The following is a 24,711-nucleotide window of genomic DNA, read 5'->3' as shown; positions in this document are numbered from 1 at the left end:
TGTGCAGACTACCAATAGCAGTGTTGGATAATGTGGCACACTTTAAAAAAAAGTAATTATTATTTATATACATATATATTCCTTTATTCATTACTCATTAAACATGATTGTGTTTCTTAATTTTTTCCTTTAACTGAAATTTTTTAAACAAAACTTGTTTTCTTTGGATTTTTATAATGTGTTGTTTTAATTTAACTGACTGCTTGTATCCTGCAATCCTATATTTTCCTCTTAAGGGCCGGCCGTCACAGGGGCTTTTATAGACGATGGATGTCACAAGTGTCAGACTAAATAAACGGAGGGCAGCGCTGCTTATTTGTATGGCGTTAACAGGCGCGCAAAACCCCAAAGAGCCACGAAAGAGCCGGGCCGCCACCCAACAAGCAGGTAAGCATGGGAGATGGCCAATTCCCACACACAGAAGAATTCACTGGCAAAATATACACCGGACAAACGCGCACCCGCGCATACACGCGTTTTAGCAAATAAAAAAGGCCTATGAGCGGGCCAGCTCGTATTGATCTTTTAACATAGGATTATACAGTCTGGCTCTATGGGCTTACCCGCTTTAATTTCCTCACAAAATAGATAGACTGACTTTGGCTCTATACATATCTGGATCAATGCAAATGTACTTATGCCCCCCATGGTTCAATTTTAAACGAATTCCATTAGCCATAAGTAAAAGTTTTCTAGGGTAATGTGATTAGGGTCCCCCTCACCAACAGACTTTCTCTGCAAGCGGTGAAATGTTTCTCTTTTTTTCCCTTGCGCCAGGAGCAATATCGCTCTGACTGACGCTCCTGTGATTGCGGTAGTAGCGGCGTAAACGCCACCTGTCTCCTCTCCTCTCCGTTCCTCTTTTTGAAACACCAGTTCCACTCAGTCTCACAGGCTCTCTGGTGTCCTCTTCGGTTATTCCCGAATCAGACTCCTCCAATGGCATCATCTAATAAAAGCTACCGGCGTGCTACCTCTCTCCTTCCTAAAAAAACAAGACTTCATTATTAGATTGAATCCATGAGTTGGATGTCAGCTGGCATCTTTGCCTCCATCTTAAATGCTAAAACACTGAGCTGGTGTGACAAATGAGACACAGCAAAGCTCGATGTAACTATGGAAATGGCTGTGCACTTTTTGTCTCTTTAGTGTGTATTTCTAATATTGAAGGGCTATATCAATTGACTGATAAAATATTGGCAACATAAAATTTAACTTAAAAACGATTCATTTATTTAAATGTATATATTTACGTTTTTATTTTATTTAATTAGGCTATATTTATTGGTGTTTCTCAATGATTTCAGTTGAGAGGAAATAATGCCAACATAAAATAGAAACTTCTCAAAAATATGTATGTATTTATTTATTTGTTTTTTGTTTGTTTTTCAAATGTATTTATTTGATTTTAATTTTATATTTACATTTAATTTAATTTAATTTAATTTATTTTCTTTCATTAGGCTCTGTTTATTTATTAGTGTTTTCAGCAGATAGGAAATAATGTCAACATAAAATCTAACTTAGTCATTAAAACTCATAACATAAAAACTTATGTAAAAACATAAACATTAACTCAAATCATAAAAAATATTTATTCAATCATTTTTTTGTTTGTTTTTCAATTTTTTTTTATTTCAGCAGACAGGAAATAATGGCAACATAAAATCCAACTGAGTCATAAAAACTATTTGTATTTATTAGTTTGATTTTTTTTATTCAAATTTATTTATTTAAATTGACTTACATTTACTTATTTTGCTTTTTATCTATCATTGGGCTATATTGATTAGTGTTTTTCAATTGATTTCAGCAGACAAAAATTGCCAATATTAAATCTTAGTCAAACTTTCTCAAAATATATTTGTTTGTTAAAACCTATTTTTCAATTCACTTTATTTTATTAGTCTTCTTGAATCATAAATTATTCATTAATTGTCCATAATAGAGTGCAACAATGCCTGCCCAATTTTTAAGCAGCGCTGGTTCCAGAAGTTTTTTTTTTTTTTTTTTCATTAATTTTTCCCATAGGGATTTTAAAATAGTCTAAAGCATTATAAGCAATGAAGAAAGCCAATCAGCTATGAAGTGAATCACAACAAACATTGATTTGAAGCAAAAGGTTTTGAAAATCCAACAAAGGTACAAGACTTAACTGTTGACTTAAATGCTCCCATGAAGCATTGCGAACAGCATAATCAATTTAAAAACGATGAAGAAATATAAAACTACTCATTTAGAAATGTTGATTTTATATATATAAAAACACTATATTTTCATTTTATTGCAAAATATGCATATATATACAGTACAGTCCAAAAGTTTGGAACCACTAAGATTTTTAATGTTTTTAAAAGAAGTTTCGTCTGCTCACCAAGGCTACATTTATTTAATTAAAAATACAGTAAAAAACAGTAATATTGTGAAACATTATTACAATTTAAAATAACTGTGTACTATTTGAATATATTTCACAAAGTAATTTATTCCTGTGATGCAAAGCTGAATTTCCAGCATCATTACTCCAGTCTTCAGTGTCACATGATCCTTCAGAAATCATTCTAATATGCTGATCTGCTGCTCAAGAAACATTTAATGTGTACAATTGTACAAAATATTTGTGTACAATATTTTTTTTCAGGATTATTTGATGAATAGAAAGTTCAAAAGAACAGTGTTTATCTGAAATCTAATCTTTTGTAACATTATAAATGTCTTTACTGCCACTTTTGATTGATTTAATGCATCCTTGCTGAATAAAAGTATTCATTTCTTTAATTTCTTTTCAAAAAAATAAAAATAAAAATTCTTACTGACCGCAAACTTTTGAACGGTAGTGTATAATGCAACAGAAGCTTTGTATTTCAGATAAATGCTGTTCTTTTGAACTTTCTATTCATCAAGGAATCCTGAAAAAAAAAGTACACAACTGTTTTCAACATTGAAAATAATCATAAATCTTCATTGAGCAGCAAATCAGCATATTAGAATGATTTCTGAAGGATCATGTGACACTGAAGACTGGAGTAATGATGCTGAAAATTCAGCTTTTCATCACAGGAATAAATTACTTTGTCAAATATATTTAAATAGAAAACAGTTATTTTAAATTGTAATAATATTTCACAATATTACTGTTTTTTACTGTATTTTTAATTAAATAAATGTAGCCTTGGTGAGCAGACGAAACTTCTTTTAAATATATATATATATACTGCAAACATTTCAGTATTTTAAAAGCATAGAGAGATCGACTCGATTATGTTATTCGCTGCGCGGCGCTTCAACGGTTGCACTCTATTACAAAATTTTTAGTTCTTTTTCTCTTGCTTTCAGCTTTTGCCTTCGTTATTTTTTACATACTTCATCTCATCTTGATAATTTCACAGAATTAATTGTATCTGACAGACTTGTTGCTTATCTATTGCTGATTAGATCACACCATGTCTTTTCCCATATGAAAGTGTTGATCATTATGGACCCCATTATGATCTGTTTAATTACGAATGCGTCATCAACGCATTACTCGCACACTTACCCCTAATCCTGTCATGACATCAGACAAGTAGGCTGTTTAAAAAGAGCTGCCAAGGCATACAACTAACCACTGTTCGTTGTCCCCGGCAACTCCGCAAATTAAAATAAACAGTCCAGAGGGAAAGCTCTCCCACCCTCCCATGCAGGCCCTCGGCCTGACCCTGAGCGAGCGAGCGAGGGAGAGAGAGGCTGACCATGAGATGGAGAGAGAGTGATGCTACAGATGATGATGGCTGAGGTTGCTCTGTAATGGGAGCTACTGTGCGCTGCAACATACAGGCCTGCAAAAAACCTCATTGTCATCGCCAGAAAAACAGGAGACAGCCATTCAGTTGTAAAAATTTGCTGACAAGGAACATTGTCTCCGTTTGAGTAGAGAGGATAAATGTGAAGATGGATTCAAGTCATTAGGCTCAACCTAATCAAATCACTTTTGGCAATTCATAGCTCCTCGAGCTTCTTGAGTGATGCAGACAATTGAAAATAATTTTCTCCCTGCATCAAACGCATGCCAAATTGTTAAAAGGAATGAAGAATAATTTTCTCCTTTTTACTAAATGAATCCACACCACGACATTTTCTCCCTCTTTTGACAGACATTCAAGTCTATTAGACTTGAATATTCGAGTGAGAAACATGCCCATTTTTCTACTCTTAAACACTGTACAGTCACTCATATGTGAGACATTTATAGCCTAATTTGTCTTCCTTTATTATGCTGTTACGGTCATTATTTTTGTTGGTCTGGTCTTAGTAAAACATCACTGGTACACTCAAAAAAATAGCTCTTTGGCTGAACATGATTCAGTCATGGCATGTGGTTCCACGTGATCGAAACAAGTAAAACCAAATAAAATCAAACATGTACAACTAACTAGAATCAATGGTGTTCATTTAACTTGAATGAATGATTTTAGTTTAGCTTAAAGGATTAGTTCACTTCAGAATTCAAATTTCCTGATAATTTACTCACCCCATGTCATCCAAGAAGTTTGTCTTTCTTTCTTCAGTTGGAAAGAAATGAAGGTTTTTGAGGAAAACATTCCAGGATTTTTCTCCATATAGTGGACTTTAACAGTTACCAATGGGTTGAAGGTCCAAATTGCAGTTTCAATGCAGCTTCATAGGCTCTACACGATGCCAACTGAGGAATAAGGGTCTTATCTAGTGAAACAATCGGTCATTTTCTAAAAAAAAAAAAAAAAATTTATATAAAATTATATACTTTATAACCACAAATGCTCGTCTTGCACTAGCTCTGCGATGCGCCACGCATTACGTAATCACATTGCAAAGGTCACGTGACGAACAGAGCAAGCGTTTACAAAGCAAACGTGCAAAGACTTAAATTGCTTAATCCTAAGTACATTGGATAAAATATTAAACTCAGTTCATATTAGTTAGTTCTTTTATCCCAGTATCACAATTAAATGGTCATTAATTGTTCAATTTTAAATAATTTCACTACTTTGTTTTGAGGATGTTGCCATTTTTGCCATGTTCCTGGTTGCTACACTACACTAATATCTAGAATGGAAAATTGTTATTTTATTAAGAAATATTCCAGTGGTTTCTTTGGGTTTTCCTTACTTGATTCCAATAAAGAGAGAAAATAATGTAATTAGAATATTGTTTTAATTTATAATGAATATTTCAATGTATCTTTAATGTCGTTTTCTATTCTGTTAGTCATTTGTAAAATTGATTGCTAACAAAAGCCAGTTCCTTACTGACATTATTCTCCAGGAAGGGACATTTTTTTGGGAAGCAACACTATAAACATCAATGAAAACTAAAGTTGTTTTTTTTTCATTCTGTCAAGTAGTTGTTTTTGTATTAGTTGGCTTGTCTTACTTTAAAACATTCCCTCCTGTTTGAAAGAATACAGAAATCAGTTTAGTCATTTCAGCATTTCAAAACATGGAAGCACTTTGTTTCCATCCTGAAATTTCCATTCCTGAAATCCTGAAATCATTCAGTTTTTTATATTTTCATTCTGTTGGCATCTTTTTAATTACCTTATCAATTAATTTATAATAAAGTGACTGATTTTGACCAGAGCATATTTCTGAAAGTCTTTCTGGAGAAAGACAACTTTAACTTTTTATACAAATCTATTCATATTCATTCAAGTTTTTGAAGATACCGAAGAACAGCAAATGACCCTCTATTAAATTTTCTCCATCTATATAAAACGTCTTCCTAAGGGATATATAACTGAGATATGAACTGCAGTCAGCAACTGCCAACATGATTTCGTGCTCAACCTCTCTTTCCGTTTTCTTTTCCCTTGTTCAGTCCAGTGTGAGAAGAACAGTCTCCACCCAGAGTTACTGGCATTTCACTGCAATATAAACACCGCAGTAACCCAAACGATGCATTCGCTAGTGATTCTGCTCACTAATGTTCATGACTATTTATATTAGCCATTTATCTCCTAACATATACTTTTGTCCTGCATCCCTGCAGCTTTTGGCTGCATACCATTTTTCCTTTTTTACCGAACATGTATGTGTCTCTGCAAGATTTAGAATCAGCAGTTGTGCAAAAACACACACAATGGCCCACAAAACACCATGTCCAAATGTGACCATACCAAGCCAGAGGTTTATGTGGGTGAAGATGTATACCGTAATTGTGATTTTTTTTTTTTGTGTGTGTGTGTGTATTTCTGAGAAAGCGAGTATATAAAGGTGCAGGTCCAGCTGCTGGTGTTTGTTTGTCTTTGGTCTGTGTGACCCAGGACACTGACAGACGGCTGAAGCTGGTGGACGCCCGTGTGCCACGGCCATGAGAGATATATGGTTCTGTGAACTCGGTTCACAGCGAGCCCCGCCGCGTCCCTCTCTGGCAGCTGGGTTCGGACCAGCGCATGTGTTCGTCAACGCGGTGCCCCTCCATTGCCTAACGTGCGGGGTTTCTGCCCAATGTAGCCAAGGTGTGTGTGTGTGTGTATTATGTTTTCCTCATTGCTCATGACATTTACAGTCTCTGTGAAATGCTGCCATTTTATGATGCTATTGTTCAGGTTTCTGTGAACCTGGGAAGTGGGAAGTGACTGTTGTTGACTGTTGCATATTGACAATCAAAACACACAGAATAGTGTACAGTATATCGAACCGCAGCAGTTTTGACCTCGTATTTCAAACTGTCAGATGTACACAATAGATCCTATTACGCCCAAAACACCGGTTCTGTCACCAACAACCAGTTATGGTAAAAGCTTGCTGTTTTGAAAACTTTTTCACTATATTAGATATAACTAACTTACCTTCTTAACAATATAAATGCATACATTCAAACCAAAATTTATTCAGACACCTTCATTCATCATTACAGTTTATTCACTATAGTTTAAAAAAAATGGTAATAAAATATGACAAGATCTCAGAGTTAAACTGTGTCAGAAAAAAATAATCTTAATTATGTCAGATAACACTTAAGCAAAACATGGTCAGGTCAAAGTGTCTGAATAATTTTTGGTTCCAAATTTTTATCAGTTTTACAGGTAGTCCACTGTATGAAGAATTTTTGGGTATAATATGTCACAGTTTACTTTATTTTGCTATCCTCACTTACATAAATGAACTATAGTGTCCTGCACCCACTAGTAAAAATATATCAAAAATTTTTGGTTTGACTGTATATCATTACTAAAAGGCTATATTGTCATTGCAATGAAATCCTCTTAATAAAATATTAAAGATTTATTGATTACATATAAATAATTGGCTATATTAAGTTTATGGAAAAGTATCATTCTGGAAACATTTGCCAAATATATCTTTATTTTTTGCTTAAAGCTGAAGATGTAAAATGTAAAATGCACTTATTTAATTATATTGACACACAATTACACAATTATTTGTGTAATCAATACACACACATCGTTTTTAATATATCATATATATATAATATTTACATGAGAATATGATATAAAAAGAAATAAATGTAAAATAAATATGAGTTTACCTTTTGAAGCCTTACATTTCCAAATTAACATTTGTGAATAGTGAAGTTGATAAAAAATTACCTTATTGATTTTATTCGTAATAAATGGCTTAAAGGGAGATATAATTTGCTCTTAAACGCTCGTATGGGTGCCTTCTATCCTCTTTGTGGGCAAGATAATTAATACTAATGACCTGAGTTGTCAGTGCCAGTAATTTCATAATAGGCTTCAGAGGACTTGCTCATTTATTTTGGAGAATTAATTAACGTCTGATAATTATCAATTCTGTTAATTAGATATGTCAATATTTGGAGTGAAATAAGCATCGCTTTTTTTTTTCTCAGACTGTTTCTTGAATGTGTGTGTCGGTAAAAAAAAAAAAGAAGAACGAGACGGGCTGTTTTTCACCCTCCCATATAAACAGGACGGCCAGATAAATGAGTGCGGTGAATTCATACACAGGGAAATAGCTTGTGTTCCGGGAACAACTATAATCTGTTTCTCTTTATCATTCGTCCGGAATGACACCGTTTAGCATCGCTCCCCGTTCGGAAAGGACTCCGGGACTCCTCTGCTCAGAATTCCAGGGCCGCCGATCTGCCTCGGACGGCAAAACTAAATAAAGATGTTTAGTGACAGGCTAATGAACAAATGGGCCCTCTTGATTTAACCTTGATGAATGGTCCGGCCAGGTGTTTTCAATAACGACAATAAGCACTGCAAGCCACAGGCCCACTGATACTGGTATAATGCATTATTAGACCATTAGAGGCTGGGGATGGGAGACCACTTACGCGCTGCCCTATCAATAATGCTGTGTCCCAGTCTGCATTTAGGCCCGGGGAATTAGTCATACTGATATTCTATTTAATAAAAAATCACGAGAAGACGCATAAAGAATCTCATTACATTTTAACAGGGTTACAGTAACCCGGGAGGACCGCAAGTTTAATTTTCATAAGAGCATCCATTCTTCAATTATGTCAAGCAGAGAAAATGTAAATGGCAAATGGAATGCTAACAATATCTCTACAAGCGCATTGGCAGATAGAAGCCCGGGGTTCGCATGGAGAGGGACAGTGCCGTGCGCACGTGTGCGTCTGCGTACGTGTTTATGTGAAAGTATTTCAGAGAGAGGACAGGGAAGTGCAGAGCCATTAAATGCAGTCAAAAGATACTATTATAGGGGTATTTATGCAAGTTAGAGACCATGCATGAAAAGAATACCATGGAACAAAGGTGTGACTTTGGTAGCACTATCTACTGTGGTTGTTTCAGATGCCAGCGACGGTGTAAGTGAGAGGTGTCGGTCCCTTCGATGCCAGCCCCCTCTCCCCACCCCCACGGTGAAAGCGCTTACCCCCGAAGTGTCAGTAGCAGTATTGGCATGTGGCTATCAGCGCCCAGTGCTGTGGGGCCTCTGCAATAATAAACTGCTAATTGAAAGGCGCTCTCAGAGAAGGCCTGTTAGCGGGGAGCCAAGTTGCTGAAAGATTACTGCAGCACGCCGCCTCGCTTAGGTGCTGAAAGAGGCTATTACGCCTCTGCTCTCTACCTGTAAGGAGTGTTAATACAAACCTGTGCTCTCACTTTCTCACTTTTTTTTTTTTTTTTGCAATGGACACCAACAAGTGAGCCTAGTGTCAAGATGGAATCTGGGAGTAATGTGGCAAAGTTTTCATACACAAATTTATGCTGAGATTCACAAACACATGCTAAAACTAGTATTTTTAGCACATGTAAGTGTAAACATAACTATAGCAAGTTCTGAGATTTTTTTTGCTTTTATGATTTGGATTCTCAAACTTAAGATATAAAAGATTACAACAATCATGCATGATTAGGTTTTGCTTACATTTTTTTAATGACAATTAAGCACAACTTTCCTTTAAAAATAATACACATTATTAAAAATTGTAAAGACATTAAAAATGATTATCTAAAACAATTATAGATTATTTGTTAAAATAAATAGTATTCATTTTTTATAAAATTAGGAAGTGTTTATACATTATGTTAGTGTTTTAGTGTTTGATATTTTGGCTTTATACCAATTTTTTTTTTTAGTAATAATTTAATAATTTTAAAACAAATTACAATATTATGGCAATGAGAATCATTTTTTAAATCATTTTTTTAAATATTAGGACTAATAAAAAAAATGGAATTTTGAGGGGGAAATTTCAATTATTTAAAAAAATTGTATTATTATTATTTGTTGTTTTTATAACATTTTCGGATAATTAAAATTGTTTAGATTTGTGACATTATTGTCATGACAACTACTTGCTTTTTTCCCTAAAAATCTTAAGAAATTAAATATATAAATATATATATATATATATATATATATATATATATATATATATATATATATATATATATATATAATTTAAATTAGGAAGTGTTTATACGTCATGTTAGTGTTTGATATATTGCTTTTATACCAATTGTTTTAAAAAAATAATAATTTAATGATTTTACAAGAAATTACTATATTATGGCAATGAGAATCATTGAAAAAAATTAGGACTAACAAAAAAATCTAAAAAATTAGAAATTGATGGGGGGAAATTTTCAATTATTTTCATAATTTTATTATTATTATTTGATGCTTTTATAATATTTTTCGATAATTAAAATTGTTTAGCTTTGTGACATTATTTTCGTGACAACTATTCACTTTTTTCTCTAAAAACGATTCTTATTGAGAAATAAAAAATTGTTGTATTGTATTATTACTATATGTATAACCTATTTAAATTAGGAAGTTTTTATATGTTATGTTAGTGTTTGATATATTGCATTTATGCTGATTTGTTTAAAACAATAACCCCAAAAATACATTATGCTACTATACAATGGTAATGAGAATCGTTATCAAAAATAATAGGACTAACAAAAATGTTGGTGTGAAATTGGTGTAATTTAAAAAACAAAAATAATGGCACAATACAAATAATCATATTGGCCAATTCAACAGCCTTTATTCTCTTTATCCAAAATAAAATTTCAAAGTTTTGTGAGCAGAACATATTTCTGTGTGATTCACCAAGTTCTCTCATCATCTAGCCAACTCGAGTCGAACTCAAAGCCTTTGCCACCCGCCCCGCCTGGGCCTCCGCATGTGCCGGGGCCTTCGGAAAGCTGCAAAACAAGGGACTGTGTGCCGCCCAGCCATGCAGAAAGCTCATAATCTTTTAATACGCACCGAGGAAGGAAAGATTAAAACATTTGGGTGTTGACAAGTGACAGGGAGTCTCTTCTAGTGTGTAAAGCATTCTGAAGGCGTCACACACCAAGGGGTTCAAGATCATCCCAGGCCCTCCACTTTAATTAAAATAATTGGCTTTCCACATTTCTATCTATAGATGACCAGGTATATCTTTGAGTAAGAGGCTTAGTGGAAAAATATTTCGCATAATTAGCTGCTATGCGCAGCAGGCAAAAAGGCAATGAGGCCACTGGCTATGTCAGACGAATGATTGATTTCAATTCGAAATCCTCTCTCAACCTGTTCACTCGCTGTGTCCGCACCACCCAACTACTTAACAGTTTGTTCTCTGCGCTTGTATTAACTAAAGAGGAGCAGCTGCAACTTAGAAAACCTTCTGTGTATTGTGTTGGGTTTGAATGAAAAGACATCTTGTCGGAGTAATTGCATTACAGACCCAGTGTGTCTCAGCTGTGGTGCCATATGTGTTTCTGTGCGTGTAGGGGAGGAGGTTCTGTGCTGTTTCAACAAATAATATTGTCATAGGCTGCTGACAGAAATATCTTTGCTTTTGCGGCATCAGGCCCAATGTTAATATCTTCTGGTAAATTATGTTGGGTTTTTACTGCTCTCTCCCAGTAATTACCCTGTCTCTCACAAAGCCTGTTGCAGTTCATTTCTCTTTATGCTCACACCCACTGATGGCCAGCAAAGTCTCGGCCTGTGGCATAAGCCCATCACATGACGGCATGTTCTGCACATCGGTCTAATCATATGGAAGAGATGATCACAGGGCAGGAAATCACTGAACGGGGCCAAAGGAAACAATCTTTCTGCACTGGACTAAGCCAATCATGTCCTCTCGCAAACCTCCGACCACATCTTGCCCTCAGAGTGCTTTTGATACAACTCTGATTAAATGCTCGACTGAAAGGGGCCTGTATTTATCGCCACAATAAATTTACTTAACAGAATTTTTGATGTATGGAAGTGCCACAGATTGTAGTCAGTTTAGTTAAAGGATTAGTTGATGGGATGGTTCACCCAAAAATGAAAATTCAGTCATTTGTTATTCCCCATTTTGTCATCGCAATCCTGAAGTATGTTCAGATGCGAAACACAAGAGACATTTAGAGTGTTACAACTGTTTTTATTCACCAAACGAAAGTCAAAACAACATTTGACCCTACAAAATGTTAGACTATCAAAAATGATAGATTATCTAAAACAGTAGACTATTTGTTAAAATAAATGTTATAGTAATTTTCTAAATGTTTATATATATATATTGATTAAAAAAACAACAGTGACATATGACATCTATATATTAGAAAAAAATATATACAGTATAGTCCAAAAGTTTGGATCCACTAAGATTTTTAATGTTTTTAAAAGAAGTTTCGTCTGCTCACCAAGGCTACATTTATTTAATTAAAAATACAGTAAAAAACAGTAATATTGTGAAATATTATTACAATTTAAAATAACTGTTTTCTATTTGAATATATTTCACAAAGTAATTTATTCCTGTGATGCAAAGCTGAATTTTCAGCATCATTACTCCAGTCTTCAGTGTCACATGATCCTTCAGAAATCATTCTAATATGCTGATCTGCTGCTCAATAAACATTTAATGTGTACAATTGTACAAAATATTTGTGTACAATATTTTTTTTCAGGATTATTTGATGAATAGAAAGTTCAAAAGAACAGTGTTTATCTGAAATCTAATCTTTTGTAACATTATAAATGTCTTTACTGCCACTTTTGATTGATTTAATGCATCCTTGCTGAATAAAAGTATTCATTTCTTTAATTTCTTTTCAAAAAAATAAAAATAAAAATCCTTACTGACCGCAAACGTTTGAACGGTAGTGTATAATGCAACAGAAGCTTTGTATTTCAGATAAATGCTGTTCTTTTGAACTTTCTATTCATCAAGGAATCCTGAAAAAAAAAGTACACAACTGTTTTCAACATTGAAAATAATCATAAATGTTTCTTGAGCAGCAGATCAGCATATTAGAATGATTTCTGAAGGATCATGTGACACTGAAGACTGGAGTAACGATGCTGAAAATTCAGCTTTGCATCACAGGAATAAATTACTTTGTGAAATATATTTAAATAGTACACAGTTATTTTAAATTGTAATAATATTTCACAATATTACTGTTTTTTACTGTATTTTTAATTAAACAAATGTAGCCTTGGTGAGCAGCTTTTAAAAACATTAAAAATCTTAGTGGTTCCAAACTTTTGGACTGTACTGTATATATATTAGAAAAAAAAAAAAAATATATATATATATATATATATATATATATATGTTGATTAAAAAAACAACAGTGACATATATGACATCTATATATTAGAATATATATATATATAAAACTATAAAATTTATAAAATTTTATTTATAATTGTCTCTGCATACTAAGAGACAATTTATTTTGTTTTTTGTTTTGTTTTGTTTTGTCTTAATTTAATTTATTTTTTTAATTGGATTATTTAATTATTAAATAAATTATTTATTTAATTTTATATTATGTTATTTTTTATTTAATTTTAGTTTTTATTTTATTATATTATATTTATTTTATTATATTTATTTTATTTTATTTTATATTTTATTTATTTTATTTCTTATTTTCTTATTTTTTTTTTGTGTGTGTGTTTTAGCTAAACCTTTCTGATCATTTGAAGAACATACAACCACCAAGACCAGCTGCTTTACAAAACATCCTTTCCTTTTCAGTGAAAAGTCTTGCATAATAGTCATGATATGTATCTTAGGGATAAGGCAGGGAGCAGAGACTGATATCAACATGTGTGTGATCACCTTGGAGAGGCAGCAGGTGACTGTAAGATACTGAGAGGAGAGAGCAGCTGTAATCCTGAAAGCGCTGCATTGGGATTAAAGCAAGGTCTGCAGCCGTACGTCAGTCTGAGCAGGTGTGCCAAGAGCAGATAGAAACCTTAAAGTAATAGTTCACATAATTCTGTCATTATTTATTCACAAAAGGATGAATTTTAGAGATCATAGTTTAATAATCAATTGAATAATAATACACAAAGCAGGTCGCAAAGGGAATTAGGCACAGACACACTTTTCTTGTTCTTTGCTCAGACAGCTGATAAACTCTCAGAGTGATTGATGCTCTGTTCTCTGAGATAAATGGCATCTGTGGGACCCAGGAGGGCTCTAATTGAATTGGTTTCCAGAGAATACTAATGGGGCGTAATGTTGAGATAACTGAAGCCCTAAGAATAAGTGATCATTGACAGCATGTGTTTCTTGCCAGTAATAAACATGTCACACAGACGGGCAGTCAGTAGCTGCAACGCAATTACCTCACTGCACCACACACTGTGCTCAAACCAAAAAGATTTATAGAGAACGACGCAACTACAGAATCATTTCACAAACGTTACTTAAAATAGTCCCCAAAAGTGTGCAAAAAATGTAAATAAACACATAAAAAGAAACAGAAACAGAGAGATTTTTTTAATGTTTCTGAAGGAAGTTTCTTATGCGCATCAAGGCTGCATTTATTTGATCAGAAATACAGTAACTTTGTGAAATATTATTATAAGAAATGCTGATTTGGTGCTTGAGAAGCATTTCTTTCTTTTTTGTGTTTGTGGAAACCATGATACATTTTTTTTTCAGGATTCCTTGATACAAAGAAAGTTCAAATACATTTTTTGTGTACTACTGTCACTTTTGTACGATTGTAGGATTAGGGCCAAGCAATAATAAAAAAATAAAACCATCTCGAGATTAAAGTTGTTAAATTACGAGAAAAAAGTCGTTTAATTATGAGAACAAATTCGTAATTTAACAAATTTGTTCTTGTAATTTAACGACTTTTTTCTCGTAATTTAATGAGTTTATTCTCAACATTTTATCTCGACTTTTTTCTCAAAATTTAACGACATTTTTCTCATAATTTAATGAATTTGTTCTCGTAATTTAATGACTTTTTTCTCGTAATTTAATGAGTTTATTCTCAACATTTTATCTTGACTTTTTTCTCAAAATTTAACAACATTTTTCTCATAATTTAATGAATTTGTTCTCGTAATTTAATGACTTTTTCTCGTAATTTAATGAGTTTATTCTCAACATTTTATCTCAACTTTTTTCTTGAAATTTAACGAGTTTTTTCTCGAAATTTAATGACATTTTTCTCATAATTTAACAAATTTGTTCTCGTAATTTAACGAGTTTTTTCTCGTAATTTAATGAGTTTATTCTCGAAATTTAACAACTTTAATCTCGAGATGGTTTTATTTTTTTATTATTGCTTGGCCCTAATCCTCTTCCATACTTTTGTGTGTGTGTGTGTGTGTGTGTGTGTGTGTGTATATATATATATATATATATATAGTATATTATATTGTATATACACACACTCACTGGCCACTTTATTAGGTACACCTGTTCAACTGCTTGTTAATGCAAATATCTATTCAGCCAATCACATAGCAGCAACTCAGTGCATTTAGGCATGTAGACATGGTCAAGATAATCTGCTGAAGTTCAAACTGAGCATCAGAATGGGGAAGAAAGTTGATTTAAGTGACTTTGAACGTGGCATGGTTGTTGGTGCCAGACGGGCTGGTCTGAGTATTTCAGAAACTGCTGATCTACTGGGATTTTCATGCATAACCATCTCTAGGGTTTACAGAGAATGGTCCAAAAAAGAGAAAATATCCAGCAGTTCTGTGCGTGAAAATGCCTTTTTGATGCCAGAGGTCAGAAGAGAATGACCAGACTGGTTCAAGCTGATAGAAAGGCAACAGTAACTCAAATAACCACTCGTTACAACCGATGTCTGCAGAAGAGCATCTCTGAACACACAACACATCAAACCTTGAAGCAGATGAGCTACAGCAGCAGAAGACCACAACAGGTGCCATTCCTGTCAGCTAAGAACAGGAAACTGAGGCTACAATTCACACGGGCTAACCAAAATTGGATGCTAGAAGATTGGAAAAAAGTTGCCTGGTCTGACGAGTATCAATTTCTGCTGCAACATTCAGATGGTAGGGTCAGAATTTGTTCAATTCAGGCTGCTGGTGGTGTAATGGTGTGGAAGATATTTTCTTGACACACTTTGGGCCTCTTAGTACCATCTGAGCATCATTTAAATACCACAGCCTACCTGAGTATTGTTGCTGATCATATCCATCCTTTTATGAGCACAGTGTACTCATCTTCTGATGCCTACTTCCAGCAGGATAAAGCGCCATGTCACAAAGCCCAAATCATCTCAAACTGGTTTCTTGAACATCACAATGAGTTCACTATACTCAAATGTCCTCCACGCACGTCCTGATATTGCTGAGTTAGATGTGTTCCTGGGTCAACATTATTTGTTGATCCTGGAACAACATTCTAGTCTGAAAATTTAGTCTTAACCCTATTCCTACCCCTAAACCTAACCCTACCCATACCCATAAGTTATCCCAAAAATCCGAGGGAAATGATAGATGAATAACACTGATGTAGAAGCACCAATTCATGATTTTAAGCCTAAACTTGACATAAACTGTAAACTTGTCCCTCAAATCTGATTTGAATGTTGTTCCAGAATTAACAAAAATGTTGACCCAGGAACATGCTGAACTCCGCAATATCAGGTTATGCGTCCTCCACAGTTACCAGATCTCAATCCAATAGAGAAGGTTTGGGATGTGGTGGATTCACATCGGATGTGCATCTGAAAAATCTGCAGCGACTGCGTGATGCGATCATTTCAATATGAGCCAAAATCTCTGAGGAATGTTTCCAGCACCTTCTTAAATCTATGCCAAAAAAAAATTAAGGTATGCGGCAAAAGGGGGTCCAACTCAATATTAACCCAGGTGAAAAAAAGTACATTTCTATATAATGTACTTAAAGTGCTCTATTTTCGTGCACTAATTTTGTACTTAAGATGTACAAAATATTTTGAGACACCATGAAATATGAACTAAAATGTGCTTTTAATATACTATCTCTGTATTTAAAAAAAATATTTGTAGTACACTTGTAGTACACTATGGGTTCAAATGTACTATAAGTGGTATCTAAATACATTTTTTAAATACAGAGATAGTATATTAAAAGCATATTTAAGTTCATATTTCATGGTGTCTCAAAATAGCACAGTTGAGTACACTTAGATGTTCTTAAGATTATCTTAATATACTAAAAATTCTTCTTTAGTACATCTTAAGTACAAAATTAGTGCACGAAAATAGAGCACTTTAAGTACATTATAGAAATTTACTTTTTTTCACCTGGGAGCAAGGTTTATAGTACCTAATAAAGTGGCCGGTAACTATATAATTTACAACATTTAATTTATGTACTCATGCATTAAACATTTTTGACGCTCGCATTCATACTTACAAACTTAGTGCAGCGAGTGAGAGATTGAGGGAGAGAGAAAAAGAGCTCAGCGCCAATTTTCACTGTCCCATGATTATACTGGCACGCCTTAAGCCCATCTGGGAGATATTTGAGTTTTGGGGAACCTTCAGGGCACAGAAAACCCTTTACATAAACAGTGATCCCTGATTCACACTTCAGCCAGCCAGGCCTTTCATACATGTGGTCAGTGGGTGGCTTTGCTGAATGTCCTTTAGATAATACTATATTTTGAACTCAAATGTGGTGTCATCACCTCGTCAGCAGATTAGATGTACTAATGCAGAATGTTTGTTTAAATAAAATTTATATTTTAATTAGTATTGAAGGAAAATTATTATTTTGTTATATGTTTAAAAATAATATGCACTTAGTTATGCATCACTTTTCAATCTAAGTGCATAATTCAAACAGGACAAAAATGTGAATAAACATCCTCCCACCCAACATGCCTCAAATGATGACGCAGCTGCATCTGCTTGTCGGCTTTCATGATGGGCCAAGTATACTGGCAACCCGAGCGCCTGGACAGGAGGTGTCATCAGCTAACAGCAGAACCTACGCTCTCACCCTGCAAGCGGGCCAGATCTCAGCTATGTTTGCTGAAAAAACAAATTCCCTCAGTGTGGCCACAAGCTGTGCTAACACCACAGACATTTCAGTGGCACCTCTAACCATAACTTTCAAGATGGGCACAGAGTCTCGTTATTGTATTTAGGTTATGTCTAGCACCAGTGATTCACTCAGAGGCCATGAAAGACCGTGGTGAGATCAGTACAACGGCAGAAAACAATCGCTTTTTCATCGCTTGGCACCTGAGACCGTCATTGTACAGACACCGTTTTTACATGATGGATGTTGCAGGACTGTCTGTACAGCACATGCATTATTATGTGATTAGACTAGGCTTAATCTGATCATCATCATCCGGTATGTGAGATAAAAAGCTTAACCATATAAACCAGGTAAACAAGTCAAGCCAAGAGGAATATATTATTTATCTCATGCATGATTTTCAGTGAAAGTAAGATTTTTTTTATCCCAAGGCCTACAAGTAAAAAGGAACAGTGAAAAGAGTGTGTTCCCCCCACCTCAGCTCAGATACCCTGTTGAGAAATGTGCTCTGGCCTTGTTTCTTGAGATGAAGAGAAACGGTTGTGATGTCACCATCCAAAAGGAATCCAGCCCTAATTCTCAGCATGTTCCAAACTAAACAGATTCCTGTTGCTTTAGTTCCATCAGCTCCTTGCCCACTTCAAGAACTTTCTAACTTATTGTGGTGCCATCAAATGTTACACCGTAAACTCACATAAATGTTTCACAAAAAGTTTTTGGACACTTAAGCAACACTTAAAAATGTATGACTTTTATTGCATATAAATAAAATGTAAACAAATGATCCTAGACATTTTCTTCAGCCATTTTTACAATTACAATAACTGGACCCAAACTATAAATGAATGTATGAAGACTCTGCTGCCCAGTTTCAAAGACAAGTCCCAGGCTAAAATGCATGTTTTAGCTGTCTTAACTGAAAGCAACTTGCGCTGACATATCTTCAGTGGCATTGTCTCAAGATGCACACCAGTATTTTTTTTTTCTAAGGCATGTGTAAAAGCTACTTAAATGCCTACTTAAGCCCTGTCTGTAAAACCAGGCCTACAGATAGGCCTATCTGTTGTTTGATTTTTTTTAAAGCCCAACTTTTTTTTTTTTTTTTTTTTTTTTTTTTGTGAAATTACTTGTGCTATGTTATACAAAATAAATGTTTGATTATGTAATGCAACAGCATTCATGCATTTTAAATGTGTGGCTTTTAATTGTCCCAATACTTACTGGTGCCACTGTAAGCTACTTAAAATTACACCATTTATTACCAAAAAAAAAAAAAAAAAAACCCTACTGAGGATACATAGTAAACACATGAATATCTCAAAGTATTACAATTATTTTATTATGTCCCCCCTTTTAGCATTTAGACCACTAATCGTCTGAATATGTTTAGAACTGCACAACAAATATGGCTGAAAATATATAAGCTATGATTTTACAACATCATAAGAACTATATCGTTTAAATTAACTGTTAGTGCCTAATATATAAATTATATAGCCTACTTTCAAAGGTACCTTACGGCTCCCAGCTTCATTTGCTGTATCACAGCGACATCAAGCGGTTGATTTCATCACAACACATGGCTTCAGCTGTGTGTTCCGATTCCCGAACAAATGACTCTTATGAACCGGTTCTTTTTAGAAATTCAATAAACAGACAAAGTTTCAATCGTAGTCCGAGTCCCAAACAGATGTCTCTTATGAGTTAGCATATAGCACACTATTATTGGCATTATTGATTTTTTTTAATTATCATTATTAAAATGAATTAAATAATTAAAAGAGTAAAAGGGATTTAAGGGAATAACGAGAAATAAATAAGATTGGTAAAATTTCCAGGTCTATTGTAGTTAACTTAGAAGTATGTTTTATTTGCAAATAATTTTTTTAAAATATTAACTCTTATTTGTATGTCTAATATGTCAAAAACACAAAACTTTTCTTGTCTCGTCACATTCAGTTATGAATTTGGCTACATTATTCATATATTAATTAAATAATTGCATGTTTTCAAATCAAAATGGCAACATTCCATAAAAATTTTGAGTAGTTTGCATCACTGGATATTACTGTCAGTCGCTGAACATTTCAGTCATAAAACAGTCTTAAATACTTTGAGAGTTTAAAATAAGAGCTCCAACCCATGTTCAGTGTCAAATTGAACAAAGAAAAAGTCTGTATTGTACCTGAATCCACTGTTAAAAATAAATCATCCACCTGCCAACCGCTCGATGATTTTCTCTGATTTAGATATCCGCACCTGATCATCACATTACAATTATTCAAATTCTCAATGTTAAGCATAATGATAGTAACTTATCACACTGAAGTAGGCTGCTTTTATTTATTTAAAATAAAAGTTCATCTTTGGCTAAATACATTTCCTTAATAGCCTAAACACAGGCTTTACTCCCTTCAGACTTAAATTGTCACTGTTTCATTACATTATTGTTGGAAAACACTCTTATCAGAATAATTTCTGTTAGTTAAGCTTGTGTATATTTTTAGTTAAAGGGTTAGTTCACCCAGAAAATGAAAATAATGTCATTTATTACTCACCCTCATGCTGTTCCACACCCGTAAGACCTTCGTTCATCTTCGAAACACAAAATAAGATATTTTAGTTGAAATCCGATGGCACCGTGAGGCCTCCATAGGGAGCAATGACATTTCCTCTCTCAAGATCCATAAAGGTACTAAAAACATATTTAAATCAGTTCATGTGAATACAGTGGCTCAATATTAATATTATAAAGCGACGAGAATATTTTTGGTGCACCAAAAAAACAAAACAACGACTTATTTAGTGATGGCCGATTTCAAAACACTGCTTCAGGAAGCTTCAGAGCATAATGAATCAGCGTATCGAATCATGATTCAGATCACGTGTCAAACTGCTGAAATCACATGACTTTGGTGCTCTGAACCGCTGATTCGACACACTGATTCATAACGCTCCGAAGCTTCATGAAGCAGTGTTTTGAAATCGGCCATCACTAAGTCGTTGTTTTTTTGGGTTTTTTTGGTGCACCAAAAATATTCTCGTCGCTTTGTAATATTAACATTGATTGAACCACTGTACTCACATGAACTGATTTAAATATGTTTTTAGTACATTAATGGATCTTGAGAGAGGAAATGTCATTGCTCCCTATGAAGGCCTCACGGAGCCATCGGATTTCATCAAAAATATCTTAATTTGTGTTCTGAAGATTAACGAAGGTCTTGCGGGTGTGGAACTAGGGTGAGTAATTAATGACAGAATAATGTCAGATAAATTAAAAATAAATATAACAGTACGGTTTGAGTAAAAAAGATAATAATGCATCGTAATATAAACTATTTTCCACATAATATTTTACACGTTTATATCAATTTTTCACAGTATAAATAGAGTCTTAATAACTGCTTTTTAATTTGTTTGATTGAGGACTCCTGCACAAGGATGAAAACCGCTGCCCTAGACTATATTTAATATGTTATAAAGGCCTATATTTAATATGTTATAAAGGCATATATTTACCATCATGGCTACCCGCAGGTTAAACGCGTTGCCATGGTAACTGACGCTGACAGATGAGCGCGGCGTCCAGACGGGGGCGATGCCCGCTTCATTCAACAGATCAGTGAAGTCCCAGAGCACTCAAACTGTGCAGGAACACAGATGTGAGGCGTTTGGAAGAGTGAAACAACTGATTTTATCGCGTATCTACGCTCCTGTTGTTCCTCTATTACGGACAGAAATATGAAAACATGGTAGCTAAAACGAGAAAACCAAATGCCAAGGACCAGAGCAGCGAGAAGGACAGGAGTCAGTCCGTCTCAGGGAAAAACAGGCGTGGGAAAGATGGGAAAGGCTCGGCTTTCCAGAGTAAAAACGGACTTTTTGCTGGGTTCATTAGAAACAAATTGGGTTTGAGCCCATCTGCGTTTGCAAGAGGAATAACAGTGCTGGTTCTCGGTAAGGCTTGGTATCTTAGCCGCTAGGTAGCTAACGGTTATTCAGATTAGCATCTAGCATGTTTTGATAATCAAGCAGCTCGGCTTGTAAACAACAAAGTTGTGTAGAGCTCATAGTTCCTTTGACGATTTTATTCTTACACAACAATAAAATACCAGTTTAAAATGTGGGTTATTGGAGAATGCTCACATGTTAACTGTACTTGGCAACCAATCAAATTTAATTCATTTCACTTCGGTTAATATAGCCAATGATGACCACACATGTACTGAATTCCTAAGATTTGTTCATGTCAGCCACTCAGTTTTAACACAGATGCTAATTGATTAAAATAATTAATCAGGCTCATTAATCTGTATTAAATTAGGCAACCTTTACCACGTCATCTACTAGACTAGAGACTAGATAAGAGTCCTCCAATGTGGCCACGTAGCTGTTTGTCTGACCTGGACAAATCAAATAACCTGACGTTTTTCTCTCCACAGCTCTTATTGCGGGATTTTTACACTGGTAAGTACCTTTAGACCTTTAAAACTAATAATAACGATCCTCTTGTGACAAAATAAATAAATTGTCCTGTATTTTTCAGGTATCATCTCTCACATCTATTTGAAAATGACAGACACTTTTCACACATGTCGTCCTTGGAAAAGGAGATGGCTTTTCGAACAGAGATGGTTATTACTCCTTTGTTGAATTCTCGTGTGTGTGGGTTTGTGTTAATGTATTACGTACAGTATGTGTTATACAAGGGTTTGACAATGAAACTGAAACACCTGATTGACCACAATCATTTACTAGTATGGGTTGGGGTTACAGCATCAATTCAACTTGGGCATGACAGATACAAGTCCTGCACAGTGGCCAGAGGAATTTTGAGCCGTTCCTCTTCCAGAACAGTGGCCAGGTCACTATATGTGATGCTGTAATATCCCCAGAATATTTAGATTTGGTGACTGTGCAGGCCATGGGAGATGTTCAACTTCACTTTCATGCTCATTAAACCATTCTGTCATGAATCTTGCTGTGTGCATTGGTGCATTATCATGCTAATACTTGATGGCACTCACTTCAATGTTTGAACCATTACGTGCACATGGTCCTCCAGAATGGTTTCGTAGTCCTTGGCAGTGATGTGCCCATCAAGCACAGTATAGGGAATGCCAAGATATTACAGCCCAAACCATGACTGATCCCCCTCCTCGCTTCACTCTGGGCAACAGTCCGGGTGTTAAGCCTCTTTGGGGCTTTTCCACACCGTAACTCTCACGGATGTGGAAAAGACAGTGAAGTTGGACTCATCAGAGAACATTGCATGTTTCACTTTGTCCACAGCCCAAGATTTGCACTGTTGGCAACAATGAAACCAACATTTGGCATTGGAATGCATGACCAAAGTTTTGGCTGTCGCAGCCTGACCATGAATATTGACACTGTGGAGCTCCTGGCGAACAGTTTTGGTGGAAACAGGAGAGTTGAACAGTGTTGCCAATTGCTTTCAGCTGAAAGTAGCTAAAACCGGTCGCTAGATGACGTCAGACTGGCGAGTCCACTGATCTATATTAATATAAATACAGATCAGTGGGCGAGTCACGGAATCTAGATAATAAGGTTCGTCCAACAAGTTGCTAGATTTGTCTCTAGGCTTTAAAAAAAAAAAAAAAAAAAGTCTAAAAAGGGACGGGGAAGTCACTAAATCTAGCGACAAAATCACTAAATTGGCAGCACTAGAATCAAGGTGTGCATTTAATTATGCAGTAAGTTGAGCAGCTGTGGTTTTATGTTTTTTGGATACAATCCTGGTTAGTACCTGGACATCCCTTCCAGACAGCTTCCTCTTGTGTCAACAGTTACTTCTGTTGGATGTGGTTCATCCTACGTGGTGGTATGTTGACATTACCCTGGGCACAATAGCTCTTAATACACCAGAAAGATTTGCTGTCCTGGTCACAAATGAGCCAGCAAGACACACACCAACAATTTGTCCTCTTTTGAACTCTGATATGTCTCCCATTATGTTGTGTGTGGATTGCAATATTTTATGTACACACTCTGCTCTTACTGATGGAATGTAAAATCACACATGATATAGGTGTGAAACCTCCTAGCCAGAGTTTCAGTTTCACAGCTCAACCCCTGTGTGTGTGTGTGTGTGTGTGTGTATGTATATATATATATATATATATATATATATATATATATATATATATATATATATATATATATATATATATATATATATATATATATATATATATGTATGTATGTATGTTCACACTCTTCATCTTTTTAGGGATTGTATTACTCATATTTCAAGACCATCATTGAGGCTCGTTCCTTCATGGATGGTCTTTACATGATCATGAATGACCGGCTCACTGAATACCCTCTGGTGATAAACACTCTTAAGAGGTTCAACTTGTACCCTGAGGTAAGATGACCTCTTTGGCATCTTCTGAATGGCAATGAAATCTCTTCACGCCACAGTATTTGCTTGATCTGAAATTAACTTTCTCTTATACTGCAGGTGGTCTTGGCCAGCTGGTACAGAGCATTCACCAGCACAATGGATTTCTTTGGGTTCCCTACCAAGATGTGTTGGACCATCAACAGAGGGGAGGGTCTAGATCCAGTGGAGAGTTGTGAAGGTATTTGAGAAGCCTTGTTTGACCCAAACATCTACTTGTTGTTTAATATTAGAGAGCATTAGCAGTACAGTACATCATTGTAAATGACACTATTGCAATCACCTTCTATTTTGTCTTACTGTCCTAGAAAAGTTTCCTTGATTGTAGTTACAATTTAAATGCATTCTTTAGAAATGTCTTGAACCTATTTTTTGCACTTGCTAATTTTCTTGCAACTTTTACTTCTGCTAACACACTCGTCATGAAGGAAGGTTTATTTTTAAAGTGTTATTAATGTGCAAGAAAAAGTGAAAGCAGAAGGTGCCGTTTTATTGGCTTTGTTACTGACAGCCAAAGGTTCTTCATTTTGCAGATATTTTACTTA

General features: G+C 34.8%; 1 protein-coding gene across 2 annotated transcripts in view; it reads left to right on the top strand.

The window, feature by feature from the left end:
* The first annotated feature begins 236 nt into the window (after nt 1-236).
* The window catches only part of dpy19l1l (dpy-19-like 1, like (H. sapiens)), a 34,703-nt gene continuing 10,228 nt past the window's right edge, over nt 237-24,711 (top strand). The window contains exons 1-5 of one of the 2 annotated variants that reach the window (XM_048152845.1): nt 237-387; nt 22,185-22,209; nt 22,289-22,376; nt 23,993-24,130; nt 24,227-24,347. In XM_048152845.1, coding sequence (XP_048008802.1) covers nt 267-387; nt 22,185-22,209; nt 22,289-22,376; nt 23,993-24,130; nt 24,227-24,347 — 493 coding nt within the window. In that variant the 5' untranslated portion in view covers nt 237-266. Of the gene's footprint in view, nt 388-21,287; nt 21,700-22,184; nt 22,210-22,288; nt 22,377-23,992; nt 24,131-24,226; nt 24,348-24,711 lie in introns of those variants that run through there. The other variant, XM_048152844.1, reaches the window with a different exon arrangement.

The sequence above is a fragment of the Megalobrama amblycephala genome, linkage group LG13, assembly GCF_018812025.1.
Source record: "Megalobrama amblycephala isolate DHTTF-2021 linkage group LG13, ASM1881202v1, whole genome shotgun sequence".
In the NCBI taxonomy this organism is placed as follows: Eukaryota; Metazoa; Chordata; class Actinopteri; order Cypriniformes; family Xenocyprididae; genus Megalobrama; species Megalobrama amblycephala.
Note: the sequence above shows the minus strand (reverse complement) of the source record. Positions and strands in the feature narration are given on the sequence as shown.